Source organism: Plasmodium gaboni, chromosome 14 (assembly GCF_001602025.1).
Source record: "Plasmodium gaboni strain SY75 chromosome 14, whole genome shotgun sequence".
In the NCBI taxonomy this organism is placed as follows: domain Eukaryota; phylum Apicomplexa; class Aconoidasida; order Haemosporida; family Plasmodiidae; genus Plasmodium; species Plasmodium gaboni.
The window spans coordinates 2,667,024-2,684,819 of record NC_031494.1 but is presented as its reverse complement, the minus strand read 5'-3'; the positions used below and the strand labels follow the sequence as shown (position 1 = coordinate 2,684,819).

Here is a 17,796-nt window from a genome sequence, read left to right as displayed (position 1 = left end):
AAAAAAAAAAAAAAAAAAAAAAAAAAAAAAAAAAAAAAAAAAAAAAAAAAAAAAAAAAAAAAAAAAAAAATGCAATATATAATATATATATATATATATATATATATATGTGGTTACAATTTAAATATTATCCATACTACCATCTTGTAGATATAAAAATGAAGGAAACCATATTTAGCAAGCACGTGAAATATTTTCTAAAGGAGAGCGGGTAGAATGAAATATATATATATATATATATATATTTATATTTATTTATTTATACATTTTGTTGTTTTTTTTTTTTCATTTTTCTTTAAGATTAAAAATATCACACAACATTGTTCATATATATCCAGTCATAACCCTAACTAACTATAAACATACCTGTGTGGAACTCATCCACAATATTTCAATTAACAAAAAAATGAAGGATAGTCCAAATAAGTTACATAAAAATTATATCAACCATAAAATAAAACATCTTCAATTTCTTGGATGGTACACCTTTTTTAATCACACACACAAAAATATATATATATATATATATATATATATTTATTTATTTATTTATATTTATATTCATTTATCATTTAATTATTTTATCTTCTTAGGAACGTTATCATCTTATATGAGTATGAATGGAAAACGCTAAGGTAAGCATCAAGAAATATATTTAAAAAATTAAATTTAAAAAAAAAAAAAAAAAAAAAAATTATAAAGTTTATCATATTATTTTTTTTAACAGGAATTTTGATGAAAAATTGGAATACATAAAAAAAAAATTTAAAAGCATAAAAGAACATGAACAGAATGAATTTATGAAATGACAAATTAAAAAGCATAAAAAGAGAAAAAAATTATATATATATATATATATATGTAATAATATGTATATATATTATAGTATGAAACATGTCTACATATAAATGTATCATATATATATAAAATATCTTTTAAATATATGTGAAAGGTGATAATATAGATTTATTATTGCATGATTTTATTTATTATATTTTTTTTTTTTTATACATATATTAAAAACAAAAAAAAAAAATAATAATAAATTAATAAATAAATAAGAATATTATAATAAGATAATATAAAATTAAATTTAAATGAAGAAAAAAATTAAATAAACAATATAAAAATAAAAACATAATAAAATTATAAACTTATATACAATTATATATAATAAAATAAAAAAAAAATTATGGTTGTTCCATATCATTTAATTTTTCCTCTGTTTTTTCCTTTTTCTTTTTTTTTATTTTGAAGGACATTTTTCTTCTAATGGTTCTTTGTTTCTGTGAAAAAAAAAAAAAAAAAATAAATAAATAAATACACACACACACACATATATATATATATATATATATATATATATATTAATATTTATAACATTTATGTGTAATAATTACAAAGATACAATTTATATGTTAGAAAAAATTATATATTACTTGAAAGATTGTTTGTAAAGGTTTGTATAATAAAGGCACAACTGGGGCCTCCACTTTTACTAGGTCAACATCAATTTGTTTACATAGGTGATTCATTTTAGCTATTTTTTTAATACATTCATGACTTAAACCATGTATAGTCACATTCTTATTATTAATATTATATTGTTGTTTTACAGATGTTAATGCTTCTATTGCAGTGTAATCAAATAATGTACTCTTACCTTTAAGAACAATATTGACTGTTGAACTGTCATTTTCGTAGTTAAACAATCTTGTAAACATTTTCTTAGATGCATAAAAAAGATGACCCTCAATTTCATAATACTAAAATGGAAAATGAAAAATTAAAAAAAATAATAAATAATAAATAATAAATAAATAAATAAATAAATATATATATATATATATATATATATATATATATATATATTATTATTTTCTTTTCAAAAAAATGTTACACAGAATAGCTACACCTATATATTATTTTATATATATATTTTTTTTTTTTTTTTTTCATACCTTCGTATCTGTATCTCTATCATAAAATATTTCAAATTTAAATGTTGATTTGCTTTGCCATACATAAACTAAGGCTGATAAAACTATTCCAGTTAATACACCATTTGGTACACTAACAAATACCTGTGATATAATAAAAATAAAAATAAAAATATATATTATATATATATATATAATTAAAATTAAAAATATACATCTCTCTATATATATATATATTTATTCATATTTGTATACATGTTTGGTCCACTTACACATAAAACCGTTACAAGAACTATGATGAAGGCATCCCATCTTGATATTTTTCTACTCATACAAGGATGACAATTTCTTATATACCCTGGACAAAATGTAAAAAAGACTATCGGAATAGAAAACCACTTAAAACAATGAATAAACACAGTTATCATAATTCCACAAAGAAAAGATAAAGGTATATAATTTAATAATGAATATCCAAACAACAAAATAGCATATATCAATATAGAAGCTACTACTCCACTCTCTTTACCCCGTGCTCCATTTCTATAATTTAAAACAGACAATCCTAATAAACTACTACCACCTATTGCACTACCCAATGTTGCTAAGATATTCCCAATAAAAAGAGAAAAAATTGTTTCATTCGTATCACATTCAGCACCTCCCATATCTTTTATGACTTCACTAACCATTAATACTTCAACAAGTAGCACAGTGAACATGTTCGCAACTAAAAGGGTAAAAAAAAATGACAATTGAAATGAAAAAAAATAAATGATAATCTAATATTTATATGTACATTTTATGTTCATAAAATTAATATTGTATCAATATAACACAAAAAAAAAATATATATATATATATTGTAATATGAAAAAGAAAAAAAAAAAAAAAAAAAATACTTGTACACACACAAAAAAAAAAGGATATTCTCATATGCCTTTATTAATGTTATTATCACTATATATATATATATATATATATATATTTTACCCTGTTTGATCAAATCCATATTAAATTCCACCTTTGAAAAATTTAAATCCTTATTCGAAAACAAAAATGTGGGTTTAGCCTTATCAGAAGTAAATGAAAACATATCCCCTACTGTAAACGATTTCACATCTTTGAAGGAAGCAAAATTGTTATGTAAAAATTTTCTCAAAATGACAAACTCCACAAATATAGTTACAGTTATGGCTATAAGGGACGAAGGAATTTTCTGACCAACCTATAAACAGGTAGCCAAAATGAAAAAAAAATAAATAAATAAATAAAATAAAAAATATACATATATATATATATATATATATATATATATATATTTTTGTATGTTTTTTTTTTTTTTTCCCTTTTATGCTGTTAATTTTCATTTTACCTTTGGTATTTTTTTCCATAACTCGACGATCAAGACCACCAATGTACATATGATGATAAAAAAGAGCAAATAGTAGCCCTTTATATATTCATGTGTATATGGATTTATTAAGTTATGCAATTGAGCTCTTAAAAAAATGATAGAAAGGCCATTACAGTAACCAATAAATACAGGTGTAGGTATTAATTGAATTAAAGCAGACATATGGAAATACGAAAAAAAAAATAACATAACTGAACATATGAATATACAAACATAAAGCCTTTCAATTCCATCTGGTAATAAATCAACATTATTACTTTCAACTAAATATTTCGAGCAAACAGATGCAAAGGCACCTGTAACACCATGTATAACTGCAGGAGAACCACCAAAAATTGATGTTATTAAACATAAAAATGAAGCTCCTTGTAAACCAAGATATGGTGGTATTTTTGCTATCATACAAAAAGAAATCATTTCTGGTAACATAGTTAAACATAATATACATCCACATAATATTTCATTTATATAATATTTAGATGATTCTTTAGGTGTATTCGTAAATCCCCACCCCCATTTTATTCCATCTACCATAGAAATAAATGCTTTAGAAAATCCAATTCTTGTAGGTAAGCATACTTTTATATCATTGTCATAAACATCATTATGAAATAATTTTGTTCTTTCTACTGATTCATCAAGTTTATTAAATTCTTCTGGTCTTTCTATATATTCGTTAACCGTTGCGTCTTCAACTTTATTCGTTTCAAACATTTTAAGGATTTATTACCATATATATTTAAATATACTTTATATATACTATATATATATATATATATATATATATATATATATTAATTTAAACTTTGAATATTTTTGAAAAACAAGTTAATGTTAATTTATTCTTATTTGATATAATTTTTCTTCTTTTATATAATGGTGTGTAAAAAAAAATTAAATAAACTAATATGAACAAAATATAATAAAATTAATATATATATATATATATATATATATATATATGTATATGTATGTGTGTATAAATAATTATAAGTCTAATAATTACTATAATAATATTATTTATTATTCGTCAGAAAAAATTCCAACCAATTATTAAATATGTATATGCTTTCTTTGTTTTGTATGTCAAAAAAATTATAGACTTTTTAATATGTTCTTAAAAGAGCTACAAATATATACATATATATATATATATATATAATACATATATATGTGTACACACCTTTATAAATATTTCTTTGCTTTTTTAATTTTCTTTCTCTTTAATAATTTATATAATTGCAAAATGTGTCCTCTTTTTAATATCACCAATTATCTTCATAAGTTATTAATATATTATATCATTTAGATTTTCGTTTTTTTTTTTTTTTTTTTTAAAACTTTTAATGTATAATTTTTCTTTTTGTTTACTCTTCTCTTCTCTGTTTTTTCTTATATTCATTCTCTTAAAATAAGAAGAAAAAAAAAAAAAAAAAAGAATATAAAAATAAAATTAAATACAATTAAAAGGAAGTAAAAGGAATTTTATATAAGAATAATCCAATAATAATAATAAAAAAAAAAAAAAAAAGGAAAAGGAAAAAGGAAGAAATATATATATATAAATATACAAATATATATGTATATTTTGTTTGTTTTTTTTTTTTCTTTTTCTTTTCCTTAATTATTTCGTATATAATCCTTAAATGTGAAATGTAATAATTATATGATTATAAAAAATACATTGTGTTTTTATATGTATGTATATTTTTATTTTTCATATATGAATAATGAAAATTTATATATATATATATATATATATATATATATAAATATATTATATATATGTAAATATATAAATATATGTTTATTTTTTTTATTATATTATATATTTATATATAATATATTTTTTTTTTTGTATTATTCAAAATATTATATTAGAATATATATTCATTTACATATCAAATAATACATATATGTATGTTTATATTACACATATATTATTTTTAACAAGCAATGATAATATTATAATAGAAAAAAAAAAAAAAAAAAAAATTATTTCTTGTGTAAAATTTTTTAAATTAAAAAAATGTAAATAGATGTATAAATCTTTATTTTTCTAATAAATTAAAAAAAAAATTAATTTTAAGATAGACATTATTATGATTTAAAAATAAAAAAAAAAATAATAAAAATAATAAAAAAATATATATATATGTACATATATATATATATTATGTAATATATATATATAATATGTTCTCGTTAAAATAAAAAGCTTATTAGAAAAAAAGAAAAAAAAAAAAATTTTCTTTTATAAAAAAAAATAATTGTATAAAATAAATAATATAATAAATACATATAAATTTATATATTTTTTTTTTTTTTTTTTTTTTTAATAATTTATTTATTAAATATATTTTTTTTTTTTTATATATATATAATTCGAAAGATTTATTCATAATAAGAATCTTGGTATTATAATAATTTATAAGGTTAAATAAGACATATATTTATTATATATATAATAAACAAATCAATAATTTTAGACGTTTTAAAAATATTATATATATATATAATATATTTATTTATATTTTTTTTTTTTTTTTTTTTTTTCCTTTTACTTCTGTAAGTTATTGCTATATTTTAATGTAATGATAAGAATAAATAAATATATAAAAATATATAAATATATACATATATATTTATAAAATTATTTAAACATATTTTAATTTTTTATTTGGTTTATTATTTTTTATCTATTAGTTCTGCATGTTCAAAAAATATTGGAACAATTTTTTTTTTTTATACTTTTCAACAACATAAAATGCAAAAATTATAAGGATAAATATTTTATTTTAAAACAGACATATATATTATATATATATATATAAAGTATTAATAAAAAAAATATAAATATGGAGATATAAAAAATTATTATATAAAATATAAGACATTAATTTTACCCTTAAATTTTTTTTTTTTTTACATTAATATATAAACATATAATATGTTAATTATTTTATGGTTTATATAATTTTTAAACATATTTTAAGAAATAATATTAAATGAATTAATTTTGTGAACAGATAATGAAAACATTATTTTGAGATGTCCTTTGAAAATTAAAAAAAAAATATATAGAAATAAATAAATGACATAATAGCACTATATATATATATATATATATATAATATATATTTTTTTATTTGTACTTGCTTTAAATAATATTTATCAAAATTAGTAAATAAAATATTAATAATATATATACACAAAATATAAAAATATTAAACTTTTAATTGTTATATACAACTTTTATTTTTATGATTGTCTAATTTGAATAAGTTAAAAAAAAAAATTTTAATATATATATATATATATATATATATATATATATAACCACAATCATATCAATAATAAAATCCTTTCTAATAAAACATGTGTAGGAAACATATCAACGAATGGTTCATTTTCTACAACATATTTAAATATATAAATAAAAATAATCTTTTTATTATTTTTATATAATTATATATTTATTCCTATTTTCTTCTACATTAAATATATGGCTAATTTCATTATTTTACTTGGCATATTATATATATATATATATATATATATTATTATTATTATTATAAGATGGGTGTTTTATATTTAATATACTTATGTTAACTAAAAAATATGATTATTAAAATCACACATGTTTTTATGTTATTAATTATTATAATAAATTTTATATTATTTATCATATCTACAAATTATATCACACCTAAAAATAAAATGTAGATTTTATAAAATATTATAACACATTGCCTTCAACCTAATAGATATATATTAATATAATAACATGTTTTTTTTTTTTTTTTTTTTTTTGCAACTACATTTTATAATTAAATTTTATACATATTGTTATGGAAAAAAGGTAAAATGATATTATGAATATATTTATATTAAATATATTATATATATATATATATATATATATATAATAAAAGGAATTTATGATATATTCATAAAATAGCCGCATGCATTTTTTATGCCCTTTATTGAAAAAAAAAAAAAAAAAAGCATAATCCAATATATATATATATAATGTATTTATATAAATATATATTATATAATTCTTATATATCAACAATAATTTAATAACCAAGTAAAAAGATGGGGGTATGCGTTTTTTTTGTTTTTATTATTCAAATATTAATTATATTTATATACTTTTTAAAAAAAAAACAAAAAAAAAGGAGAGTGGGATATTTTAATAAAAATGATGGTTTTGGTTATATATATAATATATATATATATTATAATATATATTATTATATATATATATATATTATATATATATATTATATATATATATATTATTTATATATATATTATTTATTTAAGTTAATATAAATAAATATATACATAAAATAACTAAAATTATATATTATATAACAATAATAAAAAATATGGTTAAAAAATATTACCATTGAAAAAACAAATAAAATGAAAATAAAAATTTATAGGTACAAAAAATCTTTTATTTTTTTTTTATATTATAAAAAAGGCTCTCCCACCATGTTGAAAAATAAATATACATATTAAAATATATTAAATATATTTATATATATATTTTATAATATTACCGGCTTTTATAGTATAATTTTTTTTTTTTTTTTTCTTATAAAATATATTTCTCTCTATATATACATAAATTTTTTGTATATAAAATATATTTATAATTCCTATGTTAATAAAATTATAATTTTTAATATATATATAATATATTAAATTTCGAGGGTTTCAATATATATATTTTTTTAATATATAAATTATTATATATATATTTATATAATATACGTATTATTATTATAATATATTCTATATTATAATATATATAGCCATTATATATATTAATATATATAAAATGTCATTTTTATATGCATATAATATTTTTTTATAGATGTATAAATATTCTCATCATACTTTTTTGTTTTTTTTTTAATCCAATATAATTAATATATTATTAATTTTTAAGAGTTACCTATTTTAATTTTAGTGGTTTCTTGCTATATATATTAAAAACCGACACATAAAAATAAATATATTATATATTATATATATTACATGTATAGCAATGAAAAATATATAATAATATAATATATATATATATATTATTTAATTATTATATATTATAATACCATTTATAAGATATATATAAAATGTATTTATTTATATGTTGAAAAAAAAAAAAAAAATAAAATAATATGTATTATTTATAATATATATTTATATTATATAAAATATATACAATATATATATTTTTAATATAATTATATATATTATAAATATATATATAATAATTTTTTATAACCTTGTAAATTTTAATAGTTATAATATATATAATATTATTTAATTCTACATCCATTGAAAAAAAAAAAAAATATAATATAATATTTATATTCATATAATATCTATTTTATTATATTATATTATATATATAATATGTTGTTTATATTTATATAAGTTTCTTTTTTAATTTTTAACAGATTTTAGTAAAAATAATTATTTTTATATAATAAAATAAATACTAATTAATAAATTTATAAATATTTTTTTGTTTTATATATTTATACATATTTTAATTATTTATATATATTATATGTATATAATTAAATATATAAATTCCAATATATTGAAAAAAATAAAAAAAAAAATTATAAATATATATATATATATATATATATATAATTACTTCTTTTTTTTTTTTTTTGATCATCTATTATATTAATAGCAATATATTATTTTTCACTATTTCTTTTTTTAAATATACAAGTTGAGAATGAAAAATATTGTATACATGTTATTTCTACTATAATATATAATATTTTCTGATTCTTTTTTGTAATTTTTTAGAACATGTTTTTTGTTATTTAATTATAATTTCTACTTTTTAGTTATTATATTAATATAAATATTTGTATTATATAAATTTCATATAAAATTGATACATATATATATATATATTACTTATAATATTATAAATAATATATTATATTTTAATATATGTGGAATAATAATATAACATATATTACCATATTATTATATTTCTAATTTTTTTTTTTTTTTTTTTTCATATCATTAAAATATAAACAATAAATATAATTATACATAATATTTTATATTTGTATTATTTCCTTTTTGTTATATTTATTAATATTTGATAATAATATAAAACATAAACTTTTCATACCACACTTTCTTTGTGTCATTGTTTATTGTTTTATTTATTTCAACTTTCTCAATTTTCATTTCTATTCTTTTATTTTTTTTTATTTTTTTTGAAAATGAAAGTCAGTTATATATTTTCCTTTTTTTTGTTATTCTTCGTATATAAAAATACAAACACTGTAGTTTGTGATAATGGATATGGAGATTTAGCAGCAACAAGTGCCTTAACCGCCGTTATTAAAGATCCAATTAGGTAATTTCTCACACATAAAAAGAAAAATAAAAAAAAAAAAAAAAAATTTATATTTATTTGATGTGTATATAATTAAATTAATAAATAATTTTATATTCTTTTATATGTACTTATTTTATTTAATTTATATCGTAATTTTCTTTTTAAATCTTTTTATTTCTTTCTACCACCATCTTTACAGTTTAACCATTAAAGATCTTTATGAACACGGAGTAAAAAACCCATTTACTAAAATAATTCACAAATTAAAAAAATTCATTCGTTATAGAAAAGTTTTAAGATGGTCACGTATGTGGTGGGTATTGTTAGTAAGAGAAATTGTTGGAGATAACACCATCGAAAGAAAAACAGAAAAGGTAAATATAATTCAAAGGGATAAATAAATAAATAAATATATATATATATATATATATATATATATATATTTATTTATTTATATATATGTATAGTTTGTTTGTATTTTTTTTTACCTGAACGGTTCATAAATTTTTCTTTCTTTTTTTTTTTTTTTACATGACCTGTTCATAAAAATGAAAAAAAAAAAAAAAAAATTACTCACATATAATATATATATATATATATATATTTATATTTTATTTTTTATTTGTTTAGGCCTTGAGAGAAATATGGGACCAATGTACCATCGCTGTTTACAACAACACATTAAATGCTGTAGAATCCAAACCATTATTATTTTTACATGGTATATTAAATGAATGCAGAAACAACTTTGCCACAAAATTAAGACAAGATCCAAGTTTAATAGTAGCTAAAATTGATCAAATAATAAAATCACAAATATATCGTTTCTGGGTATCAGAACCATACTTAAAAATCGGAAGATCACACACTTTATATACCCATATAACACCAGATGTCGTACCACAATTACCAAAAGAATGTACATTAAAACACTTATCATCCTATATGGAAGAGAAATTGAAAACTATGGAATCAAAGAAAAATATAGAAAGTGGAAAATATGAGTTTGATGTAGATTCTAGTGAAACAGATTCCACCAAAGACGACAGTAAACCAGATGACGACGATGATGATGATGACGATAATTTCGATGATGATACAGTAGAAGAAGATGAAGCAAGTGGAGATTTATTTAAAGATGAAAAAAATGATGAAAAGAAAGAATAAATAATATAAACATATAATATGAATATATAAATATATATATATATATTGTATATATATATATATATATTTATATTTTTGTAAAAGTTGAGAAATTAATTCATATATAAAAAAAAAAAAAAAAAAAAAAAAAATAGAAACATATATATATATATATATATACAAATATATTATATGCAGTACCTGATGGAGAAACAATATAATATATAAAATCTACAGAGTTTGAGAGAATAATCATAAGTGTTTTTATTATGTAAATATGAAAAAAAGAAAAACAAAACACTTTTTGAAGTTTTCATTTAAAATTATAAATATATTATAATAAAATATATATATATATATATATTTTTATTTTAATGATTTATATTTTTGTGAAACCTGGAAGTTTAAAATTGTTTTCTCTTCAAATAAGTATTTTATGAATAATATAATTAACATCTTATTCATTTTTATTATATGTATCTTATAATATAAAATGAAAAAAATAGATGATTCATATTATACACATATAATATATTTTTTTATATATATATTATTTTTGGATTAATTTCTCATCTTCTTATATATATATATGTTTGATTATTTTATATATGTACTCTTTATGATTTATTATTTTTTTTTTTTTATATATTACAGTATGCAAAATATAAATAAATAAATATATATATATATTATATATATTTGTTATTTTTAAATAATTTGTATATTTGTTAATATATTGTGTAAAAGAAAAAATATATATATATTATATATATGATATATACATATTTTTCTTTTTAATTTAATTTTTTATAAGTTTTATATGAATTGTGTCTCTATACAACCTTAGTGATATATTTTGATTATTCAATAGGAACACAAAAGCAAATATTTATATTTTTACATGTACATGACGACTTCTTAGACTTTTTAGATTTTGATTTTTTCATATTTTTTTTTATAGAATTAAAACTTTATATATATATATAATATATATATATATTTTATTAAATAGTAAAACACATACTAACATTTTAATTAGCATATATATTTTTTATTATTATTCAAATATTGAATAAATATTTACTAAAATAGCAATTTGATCGCTGGAAGAATAAAAATAAAAAATAAAATAAAATTAAAATAATATATTATAATATATTATATTTATAATATTTAAATGGTTATCTTTTTTTTTTTTTTTTTTTTATATTTTCAAATATGAATTTATCATGTGATTATTCTATCATGAATCCTTTATATTTTTATTTTTAAAAATAATTTTATGGTTATATTTGTGTAATTCTTCAAAAGGAAAATTAAAAATTTTTAATTTCAAAAATGATTAAAAAAAATATATGGATATATAAAATGTGAATAAGCAGACAAAAAAAAAAAGAAAAAAGAAAAATTACAATAAAATTAAATTAAATTAAATAAAATGCAATACGCAATAATAATAATATACATATATATATATATATATATATATATATATTTATTTATTTATTTATTTATTGATTATTTTTTTTTTTTTTTAGAAAGTTTTTTTGAAAATATTTTGATATCCTATTCCAACACACTGAATGAGATAGGAATAATGAATTTGTGATTTTTGCACTTTTTCTATTTTAAAAACCACATTAAAAAAATCACGCAATAATCTAATGAGTGTAATAGAATATGGTTTTATAACACTTAAAGATATTTTAGAAACAGAGGTGTCACCAGCTAAAGCCATACATAGTAAAGGTAACCATTGATAATTTGTATCTATGGATGATAATCCTTTAATCTGATTGATCATTTTTAAAGATATAAAAAATCCTAGGCGTTCATAAATATCAACATCATTTAAATTATTATGTTTTTGTTCTGCTTTTATAATGTTCTGTTCATCCTTTTGTGTATATGTAGGTGATATATTTTCATCCTTATTATGATTATTGTCATTAATATAATATTGTTTGTCATCCAAACTATATGACATAATATCTTGCATAGCTGAATATTTTTTGTTATTATGTATACCCTGTTTGAGTTTGTTTAAAAATAATTCATCTACACATATATCTGTAGCATATATAGAATTACATTTTGTATGAGCAAACAACGAAAAAGATATAAAATGAGAATTTATATTTTTATTTTTTTTATCTTCCTTTGGTGTGTCAATATTAATATAAGGTGTAAAATGATATAATTGTTTTTTTGCAAGGTTCATAATTTTATTTCTAAAGATTAAAGAAATATTATTTGATACAATTGATCCACTTATTTTTTTAACTACACCAACATTAGTTATATCAAAAGGATTTATTTTTTTAATATTTCTCATAAAGAAATGAACTTCACCTGAACATTCAGGTTTTGTTGATCTTTTTAAAATATTAATATATAAAAAATCTTCATTTAATTTTAATATTTCTTTAAAAAAATGTTCACATATTATTTTACAAGTATAAACATTATTATCAATATTATCATCTGTAATACCTTTTAATAATATATTTACAGGGTTTTTAAAAAACATAACTATCATAATAAGAAATTCTAAATAATATGTTATACTTCTTTCTTTACCACAATGAAAAGTCATATTATAAATATTTTTGGGATCTTCTTCATTTGAATTACCAATAAGATATCCTGGTTCAAAATATAATTCATCTCCTTCTTCATTAATCTTAATAGTAGTATTATCACATAATTTATCAATTAATTTTAATATTTTCGCTTCATATTCTTTAAGACCAACAACATTATAACTATCATTACTTTTCTCGTATGATCTTTCTTCTTCTATATGTATTTCATTATTCATTTTCTCTTTTTTAATTTTACTTATCCTCTTATTTCTTATATTCTTAATTGTAATGGCTTTACCACTTATTAGGCTTAAAGCCAGACGCAGACGAAAAAAATTGCTTCCACAAAATTCCATATTCTATATTTATAAATGAAATAAAACAACAGCGTGAAAATATATATATATATATATATATACATATATATTTTATAGATTTTTATATATTTATCTATTCAATCATTTATATGTCACATCAAAACATCATTATCCAAAATAAATTTATAAACATAATAAATTCAACCTAAAAAAAAAAATATACATTATATATATATATATATATATATTTATTTATTTATTCATTATGTTGCTATATATATCAAATTATAGATTATCTTTTTTATAATATATCATTTATATTTCTTTTTTTTTTTTTTTTTTTTTTTTTCAAATTATAGTTTAATAAAAATAATAGCTACCTTTTTAATTATAAAACAACGACAAAAAAAATAAAATAAAAATTGAAATATTATTTGGGACCCTTCTCCATGTTTTTTATTTTTTTATAACAAGAAAAATATATATATATAAATATATATTTATTTTTATGAAATATATGAAAAATTCCCAAAAAAAAAAAAAAAAAAAAATTACATATATATATTATATATATATTAATAATATTATGTATATAATATATATATATATGTAATTTTTTTTTTTCTCATATATATATAATATATGAAAAAATATGACTCTTTAAAAAATATATAACATCATATAATTTATATATACATAAATTATTATATATATATATAATATACTTAACAAAAAAATACCACATATTATATATAAATAATATATATTGTATGTATTTTATAACATATAGAATATATTTATATTACATATTTTGAGCACCTTTGATATTTTTAATTATATAATATATATATATATATATATATATATATATATATATTAATAAAACATAATTTTATAAGAATAATAAAAATACCCTCACACAAATAAAGCTACAAATTTATTTTAATAATGTTTTTTATTTTTTTATAACAAGAAAAATATATAAATATATATATTTTTATGAAATATATGAAAAATTCCCAAAAAAAAAAAAAAAAAAAAATTACATATATATATTATATATATATTAATAATATTATGTATATAATATATATATATATGTAATTTTTTTTTTTCTCATATATATATAATATATGAAAAAATATGGCTCTTTGAAATATATAACATCATATAATTTATATATACATAAATTATTATATATATATAATATACTTAAAAAAAAAATACCACATATTATATATAAATAATATATATTGTATGTATTTTATAACATATAGAATATATTTATATTACATATTTTGAGCACCTTTGATATTTTTAATTATATAACATATATATATATATATATATATATATATATATATTAATAAAACATAATTTTATAAGAATAATAAAAATACCCTCACACAAATAAAGCTACAAATTTATTTTAATAAAAAAAATAAAAAAATACATACCTAATATATACACATATATTATATATATATATATATATATATATATATATATATATATGTTTATTCATATATTTCTTTAATTATTTCATTATATTTTTATATTTTATTATTTAAAAAAAAAAAAAATTATAAATTAATAATTAAATAAAACGAGAACGCATGTAAAAAATAAAATGGAATAACTATATTATTATAAAATAATAATACATATATCTTTCAAATAAAAAGACCTACACTGTAATTATTCGTCCTATAACCTGTACGCTAAAATATATAATATAGGATCTATTAAAAAAAATAAAAAAAAGAAAATTAAACTAATTTAAATTAACATATATATATATTATATATGTGTAATAATAATAAATCAATAATTGTATACGCATTTATTTTTATTAATTGGAATATAATAATATGAAATTAAAATAAAAAATAAATATATAAAACAAAAATAAAAAAAAGCGATGTTATTTATATGTACATATATAAATAAAAATAAATAAATTTTTTATAAATTTATAATACTATAATGAGCACACATATATAAAAAAAAAAATTATATATATATAAAATAAAATATAAATAAATAAAAATTCAAATTAAATTTAAAAAAATAAAATTATATAAAAAAATATATAAACATAAAAACATTTTTTCAAAGGATTATTCTTTATATTAGAAAATTATTTCTTATCTTCAAATCATTTATCATATTAAATTTTTTTTTTTTATTTTTTTTATTATTTATATAAATATATTATATATATTATATATATATTTAATAAATTTTTTCATTCAGTCAAAAAAATAAGAAAATATAAGTTTAGAAATATTAACACTGAAATATAGAAAGCATAGAAATATTATATATATATATATATTTTCATATTTGAACTTTTATTGATCATACCTCAAATATATATATAATATTTTTATTTTTATTTTCATTTTTATTTTCATTTTCATTTTTATTTTTTATATTTTCCATATAAGTACATACTTAAGAAATAAAATGGATTTGACATTGGTGACAAATTTATATATCATCCTTTTTCTGCTTCTATCGAGCAGTCCATTTATCACCAAACGTTTGATCCAATATTTTGGAGGTAGACAAGATGTGGAATATTACATAAAAATATTTATGTGTCTATCACCTTTTATCATGTATACCATTTGTGCTTATGAACGAAGAAGATTGAATAAAGAATTAGAAAGACAGCGTGAAAGAAGAAATAGAGAAGAACGATCCTTATGAAACCAATAAGAAACATCAAAAGAAAGATCGGATGTTTACTAATATATAGGGGGAACAAAAAAAAAAAATAAATAAAATAAAATAATAATAAAATAAAATAAAATAAAATAATAATAAAAATAAAAAGAATTCCTACAAAAGGTTTTCTTTCTATAAATTTATCCTTTTTTTTTTTTTTTTTTTTTTTATATGTACAAGATTACAATATTGGGAAATTCCCTTATGTATATATATATATATATATATATATATATATATAAGCCCATAAATATTTATCTATAAATGTTTACACTTTAAAATATATACATAAAAGATGAAAATATAATTATATATATATATATATATATATTTATATATATAATATATTATTATATACATATGTATATTTTCATGTACCTAAAAAAAAATCATCATGTAAATATATATATAATATATGTATATGTAATATATATTAATATATATAGAGAGAAAATAATATAGAAATAAAAATATACACTTGAAAATATATATATATATATATATATATATGTATATAATTATATATATATATATTATTATATACATATGTATATTTTCATGTACCTAAAAAAAAATTATCATGTAAATATATATATAATATATGTATATGTAATATATATTAATATATATAGAGAGAAAATAATATAGAAATAAAAATATACACTTGAAAATATATATATATATATATGTATACATTTTTGTATGTTGATATATTTTTTGATGTGTCTAAGAAAAAAACAAAGAAATTTTTTTTTTTTTTTTTTTTATTATTTCTTTTTTTTTCTTCACATTTTTTAATTTCAGATTATTTTCTCAATTATTTTATTTATATAAGACATATATAAAAAATCCGACCATTTTTATTTTATTCATAAAGATGCATATATATATATATATATAAATAGATAGATATCCATTTAGTATATTTTGATTTATTTATTTAGATAAATCATTATTAGATATCATATATAATAATAATAATTATTCTTATTATATTATATTATATTATATTATATTATATTATATTATATTATATCATATTATTTTATTTTATTATTATTTTTTTTTTTCTTATAACAACATATAGCTAATAACATTTAGCAAACTTTGCACCATATAAACTGATATTAATTAATAACAAAAAGAAAGAAACGATATGAGATTTTTACATAAATATAAAAAATAATATGTTTACAACATCAACACATATATATATTTATATATATATTTTTGTCTTTTTAAAAAAAATTTTATTTTATCACAT

At 15.8% G+C, this 17,796-nt stretch overlaps 4 protein-coding genes across 4 annotated transcripts in view; 2 read left to right on the top strand and 2 right to left on the bottom strand.

Moving 5' to 3' along the window:
• Positions 1-809, top strand: part of PGSY75_1471300 (hypothetical protein) — a gene marked incomplete at both ends in the record, with an annotated part of 2,295 nt that extends 1,486 nt beyond the window's left edge. Inside the window, 4 exons of the mRNA XM_018788391.1 lie at positions 151-211; positions 301-480; positions 594-635; positions 728-809. Coding sequence (XP_018639763.1) covers positions 151-211; positions 301-480; positions 594-635; positions 728-809 — 365 coding nt within the window. The remainder of the gene's footprint in view (positions 1-150; positions 212-300; positions 481-593; positions 636-727) is intronic.
• Positions 810-1,190: 381 nt separating this feature from the next.
• Positions 1,191-4,071, bottom strand: PGSY75_1471200 (inorganic anion exchanger, inorganic anion antiporter; the record flags this gene model as incomplete). The annotated part of the gene is made up of 6 exons (XM_018788390.1): positions 1,191-1,286; positions 1,440-1,766; positions 1,962-2,084; positions 2,213-2,670; positions 2,934-3,168; positions 3,316-4,071. The coding sequence occupies 6 exons, from the start codon at positions 4,069-4,071 to the stop codon at positions 1,191-1,193; spliced, it is 1,995 nt and encodes a 664-aa protein (XP_018639762.1).
• A 5,561-nt stretch (positions 4,072-9,632) lies between these two features.
• On the top strand, positions 9,633-10,918 carry PGSY75_1471100 (exported protein 2; the record flags this gene model as incomplete). Its single annotated transcript, XM_018788389.1, has 3 exons — positions 9,633-9,769; positions 9,951-10,125; positions 10,382-10,918. The coding sequence occupies 3 exons, from the start codon at positions 9,633-9,635 to the stop codon at positions 10,916-10,918; spliced, it is 849 nt and encodes a 282-aa protein (XP_018639761.1).
• Positions 10,919-12,431: 1,513 nt separating this feature from the next.
• PGSY75_1471000 (putative RNA 3'-terminal phosphate cyclase-like protein) lies at positions 12,432-13,838 on the bottom strand (the record flags this gene model as incomplete). The annotated part of the gene is made up of 1 exon (XM_018788388.1): positions 12,432-13,838. The coding sequence occupies one exon, from the start codon at positions 13,836-13,838 to the stop codon at positions 12,432-12,434; it is 1,407 nt and encodes a 468-aa protein (XP_018639760.1).
• Positions 13,839-17,796: the final 3,958 nt, after the last annotated feature.